The sequence below is a fragment of the Teleopsis dalmanni genome, unplaced genomic scaffold, assembly GCF_002237135.1.
Source record: "Teleopsis dalmanni isolate 2A unplaced genomic scaffold, ASM223713v2 unscaffolded_contig_2220, whole genome shotgun sequence".
NCBI lineage: Eukaryota > Metazoa > Arthropoda > Insecta > Diptera > Diopsidae > Teleopsis > Teleopsis dalmanni.
In genome coordinates, this window is record NW_024033602.1 from 1 (window position 1) to 7463 (window position 7463).

The 7463-nt window shown below is 29.4% G+C and overlaps 1 protein-coding gene across 1 annotated transcript; it reads right to left on the minus strand.

Moving 5' to 3' along the window:
* Positions 1-6196: 6196 nt before the first annotated feature.
* Positions 6197-6812, minus strand: LOC119664575. Its single transcript, XM_038074032.1, has 3 exons — positions 6716-6812; positions 6539-6639; positions 6197-6470 (listed from the first exon to the last, which is right to left on the minus strand). Exons 1-3 carry the CDS (start codon positions 6743-6745, stop codon positions 6233-6235), a joined length of 369 nt encoding a protein of 122 aa, XP_037929960.1. The 5' UTR covers positions 6746-6812; the 3' UTR covers positions 6197-6232.
* Between the last annotated feature and the right edge of the window lie 651 nt (positions 6813-7463).

Below are 7463 nucleotides of genomic sequence, written 5' to 3' on the forward strand. Positions count from 1 at the left end.
GTATTTCCCAATTTCCAAGACGTCTTGCATCAAAAGCACCTTCAAACTGAAATAACATGATTGATGTTAATATTTATGTATTGTAATTAGTATTACTTTCATTCACAGATTTGTTGAAAAACATTCCTCAATAAATACTGAACGAATATTAAAGGTACTGAATTTCTACACTACTACGCATCATATTGATTCAACCATATCATATGTATGTTGATATGATATCACATGAGATAAAATTTTTCTAACAAAATGAACTAGTAGTTTTGTTTTTGTTTATTTTTCATCAAAATTTTATTTAGACCAAATCGCAAGTGAAAGATTATTTTTACCTAAGCTAATGGAAAAATTAAAATATATTTTAAAATATATATTATTCTGGTCTTTTTCAAGATAGAATACAAATAAAATTTTTTCTTTTTAAACATACATTTATTTATTGCATCTTCTCTTAGAATGAGACTACCAATAAGTTGTACATAATATTACAACTTTTAATTTAACTATGCATTGTATAAAATTAAATTAAATAAAATAAAATAAAATAAAACAAAATAAAATAAAATAAAATAAAATAAAATAAAATAAAACAAAACAAAATAAAATAAAATAAAATAAAATATTTTAGTTCATTAATTTTAATTCGCCATTTTGACAACCATTTCTCCACCCGAAATAAGTGAGAATGAAGTTGGTTTGAAGCTAGCATAGCGGTTTTGTTTCGACATAAAATTGCCGTATCATGAGCAAACGTTGTGGTGACGACTGAGTTACTTATTGGGACACTTCCTTGTAGAACGCCAGCTTCTATTGGGAAATTATTAGAAGTATATGATTTACATTTAACTTTAAAACTTCTATTATGCAGATACGATTCTAAAACTGCGTAGACATTTGAAGGTAATAAACAGCGTATCTTATATAGGAGCCCATTATACCATACTTTATTAAAGGCTTATTTAACATCGAGAATGACCGCGGAACAATATTCTCTAAGCTCAAATGCACATCTTATTTCGTTCGTTATACGATTAACTTGCTCAATAGTTCCATGTCTTTCCCTTAAACCAAACTGGTGAGAGGGTATTAGGTTTTAACCGTCAAGGAATATCTTTATGTTAAAAGCAGGGCTCTTTAAAAGAGTTTAGAAAGGCATGGCAGTAACCTTAATGGCCTGTATGAAGAGGCAAGCGTGTGATATTTACCTGATTTATGAATCATAATAATCATGAATGTTTTCCACTCTGTTGAGTAAAAGCCAAATTTAATAATGTCATTAAAAAGTCATGTGATAAAATTTATAGCCAAAAGGGATAAGATTTTTATCATGATGGTTGAGATATAATCACATCCCGGTGCCTTTTTGCAATCTAACTTGTTTGTGATTATTTGAACAAGATCATTGGCCGTGATATTCATGTCAACAGATGGTACATGTAGATCCTGAGTGGGAAAGTCATAATGTCCTGTTGCAGGATTTGGTTGGAACACCTCTTTTAGATAATCAGCAAAAATGTTAGATTTTTCTTCATAACTTCGCGCCCAGTTTCCGAGAGAGTTTCTTATTGGAGAATCGAAATCTATGGGGGAATTTATACCTTTGCTAGCATTCCACAAGGATGAATGGTTTCTGCCATTTGGCCATAGGTTTTGAATATAATTATATTGCCTGATTTTGGTTTCCTTGCCTAATGCAGTACTGTGTCTCCTTTGGGCTTCCCTAAATAAGTTTTTCGCTGAAGGAGACCTAAATTTTTGCCATTCATGCCTTAATCTACGTTTTTATAAAACTAAATTCTCTATGTCAATATTTGTAAGTACTTTATTGGATCTGTAAATTTTATTGTCTTTAGGGGTGGAATTTTCTGCTGCTGAAATCAGAATTGAGTTTAAAACCGAGGTTGCGTCCTCAATATGAGATTTACACTTTATCTTGTAGTTTGTGTGTATGTGTGAATTGATGTACTTTTTATATTTGACCCAGTTTGTTCTAAGTCTGTAAACAAAATATAACTGGAGAGTGTTCAGAAGAAAAATCGCAGCTTCTGTATGTTAAGATAAAATTTCTGCATATGGGTCATTCTTTTACAACTCGGACACCTTTTTGACCTCATGATCTCCGATTTGACTGAAATTTTTTTTATGAGTTCCTTTCATAAAATAAGAAGACCCGTATCTCGGGAAAAAATTTTGTGATTTTTTTCCTAGGAGATATGGACCCATGGGGTTTTGAGAATTGGCATAGTAGATACATTTTCAAATGGCTATATCTCAAGTTCTATAAAAGATAGAAACCTGAAATTTACAGCGTTTCAAAGATAATTGATTGAACTTTTATAAAATTGTTTAAACAATTAAATTTGTTTATATTTAAATACTAATATTAACTATTCAATTTCAATAAAAAATGTTTCTTAAAATATATCCCCTAGGATTTCATTTTTTATATTTTATTTAGATTCAGTTTTAAATTTTACTACTAAGTAAAAATTTTTAGGATGCGGTTATTTTTTAAAATTTTTTAATATTTTTTTTTCTCCCGCAAAACACATCAAGCACATGCGGACTACATTGCCATTGAATGAATTTTCAAAGAATATACTACATTTATTCTTATATAATATTTTTGATTTCGATAAGTAATAAAATTCTACATAAAACTCAAAAGTTTCAGGACGATATTGTAATCAGAAGTACTTTTAAAAATTTATTAATACTTCATATCACACCAAACACATACACACGATTTTTTAGTAAAAAAAAAAGAAATATGTCACACAAATTTTTTTTTTATTTTTGATTCAAATTAATATATAAATTCTTTTTCAAAAATAAATATTTCTGCTGTGATATTCATTTTAGAAGTAATTAAAAAAAATTAATTAATCAGATATCCTTCACGTTACTCACACGCACCAAAGTACCATGAAATCAATTTTCGAAGGAAAACGATACAAAAACTTTTACTTTTTATTTCTGAATTGAGTTTATCATTAAATTCTACATAAAAATAAAACTTTTAAGGACGTTAGTATTCTCAGAAATATTTTTATTGAATAAATAAATCACGAATTTAAAATTTTTAATATTCCTGCGGATAACTCTAGGAATAGCGATGAAGAAGATGACTCGCTTCAATTTTAAAAAATCTGCAGGAAAAGTTTAATGGCACAGCAGATAGAACTATGAAAATAAAAATAGTGGGTGTGATACATAATTGGTCTGTCCGAAAGGGTCACGACTTACTTCTCAAACGCTACAAAATGTATGACTACTCTTCCTAAAAAACTTACTTGAGAGAAATGAATCTTAGAAGACCCAAATCCAAAAAGCCACCGCTAGGAAAATATGTAACCAATAGAATTTTAAATTTTTACGAATGTGAAGAAAACAGTCAAGTAATGCCTGGGAAAAAAAATCTGCGTGTCCTTACAAATTGACGCAAAAAGAACACAAATGCGAAAACGGTCCATTCTAAACAATTTGATGAAGTTGCATTATCTTTTTAAACTCAACCATCCGGATCTTGAATGTAGTTTTTCAAAATTTGCATCTTTACGACCACAACATTGTGTTCTTGCAGGAGGAAGCGGCACACATTCAGTTTGTGTGTGCTCCATACACGGAAACGTACAATTAATGGTAGATGGAATGATTATAAAAGCACTGACTGGATGCAGTAGAATGCCGATAAATAACTATAAAGATTGCCTACAGCGCATGATTTGCAATATTTCACGCACAGAATGTTTTCTAGGAACCTGCGCCAAATGTCCTGGAACTGAAAATATCAATGAACAACTTCTGGAGATATTTGAGGACAACATGATTGACACCGTTACATACAAACAATGGGTTCGTGAATAGAGAAACACATTAAAAACGTTGACATTACAAATAGACGAATATTTGCAATCCTTAACAGATGGTTTACACAAATTGCTGTTGCATTTCTTTATCGTTAAAAAACATGCAGAGTTTTTAAATGATAAGAAAAACAACTTAGCAAAAACTGAATGCATAGTTTTGTGTGATTTTTGCGAAAATTGTGCTTTTGTTGTTCAAAACTCTGTTCAAGGTATTCACTGGAATAATAATCAGGCAACAATTCATCCGTTTGCAATATACCACCGTGATGAAAATAAAAAACTACAAATAAAAAATTTCGTCTGCATATCTGACTGTTTACATCACAACACAGCTGCTGTACATTTGTTCCAAAAATACGATATCAAATTCATTAAAAAAATTAGATACGGATATTAAAAAAATTATTTAGTTTTCCGATGGATCGGATTCACAATATAAAAATAAAAAAAATTTTATTAATTTAACTCATCACAAAACGGACTTTGGTTTGGAAGCAGAATGACACTTTTTTCCAACGGCACACGGCAAAGGACCATGCAACGGCTTAGCTGGTACCTTAAAGAGGAATGCTGCAAGAGCTAGCCTTTAATGAATAAATAATCCCATCCAAACACCAAAGGATTTATTTAACTGGGCTAAGGAATGTTTACCACATATTGTGTGCCATTTCTCAACGTTAAAAGACTATGAAGTAAAAGAAAATAAGATTAAACACCGATTTAAGCTACATCAGTTAAAGGCACATTAAAATATCACTGCCTTATTCGAAATTCCAAAAAAGTATTAATGGCAAAAATATTTTCTTCTTCAGACATTACAGATTATGTATCAATAATGAAATGAGAATTAATAAAATCAATGTAAAAACCATAAAAAAAAATATTTTGTTTTTAGCTCCTTACAGTTTATTTTCTATAACATTTCTTACCTGCGCAAAGTATTTTTCCAACTGTAGCAAAATACCACTTCAACGAAAAAGGTAGGTATGATTATGTGCTGCAGTTATCTAGGTAGTTCGACTAGTATGAAACTAATTAACTTTTTAATTCACCTATATAAGAAAAAAGTTTATTAAACGGTTTAATTATGTTAAAATTCACAATTTAAAAACAGAAATGATGCGGAACTAATTTAAAATGTTATGTTTTATGTATACATTTATTTTAGAAATAAAAAGTAAAAGTTTTTGTATCGTTTTCCTTCGAAAATTGATTTCATGGTACTTTGGTGCGTGTGAGTAACGTGAAGGACATCTGATTAATTAATTTTTTTTAATTACTTCTAAAATGAATATCACAGCAGAAATATTTATTTTTGAAAAAGAATTTATATATTAATTTGAATCAAAAATAAAAATAAAAATTTGTGTGACATATTCCTTTTTTTTTTTTTTACTGAAAAATCGTGTGTATGTATTTGGAGTGATATGAAAGATAAATAAATTTTTAAAAGTACTTCTAATTACAGTATCGTCCTGAAATTTTTGGGTTTTATGTAGAATTTTATTACTAATCGAAATCAAAAATATTATATAAGAATATATGTTATATATTCTTTGAAAATTCATTCAATAGAAATGTAGTATGCATGTGCATGATGTGTTTTGCGGGAGAAAAAAATATATTAAAATATTTAAAAAAATAACCGCATCCTATAAATTTTTACTTAGTAGTAAAATTTAAAACTGAATCTAAATAAAATATAAAAAATGAAAATTTAAAAACTACTTTTGAGAAAAATTTTTTTTTGAAATTTAACGGTTAATATTAATACTTAAATATTAACAATTTTAATTGTTTAAACAATTTTATAAAAGTTCAATCAATTATCTTTAAAACGTTGTAAATTTCAGGTTTCTACCTTTTATAGAACTTGAGATATAGCCATTTGAAAATGTATCTACTATGCCAATTCTCAAAACCCCATGGGTCCATATCTCCTAGGAAAAAAATCACAAAATTTTTTCCCGAGATACGGGTCTTCTTATTTTATGAAAGGAACCGATTTCAGCCAAATCGGAGATCATGAGGTCATTTTTTGCCAAAATCCGTCCGGTTTGTAAAAGAATGACCCATATACACTGAAACTTTGAATTACGTTAGAAATTGTTGCTATTTACTAGACATCTGCTATACATTCCTTAATGGTAACCTGATTGCCATCTATCAATTCGTAATACCTATGTTAACATAAAACGATAATAGAGTTTATGCAAGTTATATGTTGTATAGATTATTAGACGTCTTTCAGTGCAGTCACTTTTAACAAATTTTTCTACATATCTTTATTTAATTTTATATTTACACTTTTCACAAACTACAAACTGAAATTTATTTATTTTCAATAAACTATTTTTGATTAATATTCAACCAACAGTTGTTCGTAAAAGTTTTGGGCTTAATGATTGAATTGGTGGACCGCCTATTCGCAAATCAATTTCAAGATTAATTCGGTAGGAAATCTTTACTAAAAAACCATTCTTATCCGCTCTATATATCCATAACGAAGACGAGTCCGCGTCTTTAAAATTTGTACTTATGTATCCTGCCAGAAATGAGTCCTCAGTAACTTCTTTTCGGAAACTAAAGTCATCGAAATCAATTCTGGTACAAATATGTTATGTTAAATAATAATCGCTTTGTAATGAAGGTTTAAAATATGTTTCACTTACTCTAAATCATACTTATCTTTCGACGACTCTATGTTGTCATCTGTATTCTCCGTTTGCGTATTGACCTCTGCAGCGGCTGCCAAAACAAGCCATGCTAATAGCTGAGTTTAAACACAAAATTCAAACCTTTTAAATAAATATGCAAGCAATCGATATGATGTAAATATTCAAACTTACTGAAAAAGTTAGCGAATATTTTAGCGACATATCGTAGGAACTGAAGTGTGGAATTTACTAAGTATTCATGTGCGCACAAGCCAACCTGACGGTTAAATGTTTTCAATGTTAATATTATTAGTAATTAATTTTAATTACACGAGAATCAATAAGTGTTGGAATAAACAGGTTTGCTAGGTCATTAAAAGCATAAACTTCACTTCAGCATACCAAATGCATTATTCTTAAGTATCGCATTTCGCAAACTGTTCGGCCACTCATTCTAGGCATGCAGTCATTCACAAAAGTATGAGTATTTACACAAGTGGAACTGATTGAGGCAAATTTGGACTTCAACGAGCGAACGTCTTCTCTAAATTATTAGTTGCAAATAATTTGTAAAATTAACTAAAATTATTGTGATGTTTACTTATTGTTTGGTCAATGCAGAATTGCTTTGCCAATAATTGCTAGTGCTTTAGTTCTACCCAATGGATTTCCTTTCATTCTATTTGTCATCCATTGCCAGCAGCTCGAGTATGAAAAACCTCAGTACAAGCTTTGAAATGAACTCTTTTATCCACAACCTTTGCGGCATGAACTGACTCATTAATTATAGGTGCCAGCACATTAACCAGAAAAACAAACATTGAATGCATCACAATTTCAGAATTTTCTTAAGTAAATTATTTCCCTTCACTTCATATTCAGATTAGATTCACATTATACTTAATCATATATTTCAGACTAATATTCTTTTATATATTTT

Excerpts from the sequence above, each read along its gene's own strand:
- LOC119664575 (XM_038074032.1), bottom strand. The coding sequence starts at position 6,745 with ATGTCGCTAAAATATTCGCTAACTTTTTCA. Across the intron at positions 6,640-6,715 it reads AATATTCGCTAACTTTTTCA|CTATTAGCATGGCTTGTTTT; the intron begins GTAAGTTTGAAT and ends GTTTAAACTCAG. Across the intron at positions 6,471-6,538 it reads AAAGATAAGTATGATTTAGA|AATTGATTTCGATGACTTTA; the intron begins GTAAGTGAAACA and ends TATTTGTACCAG.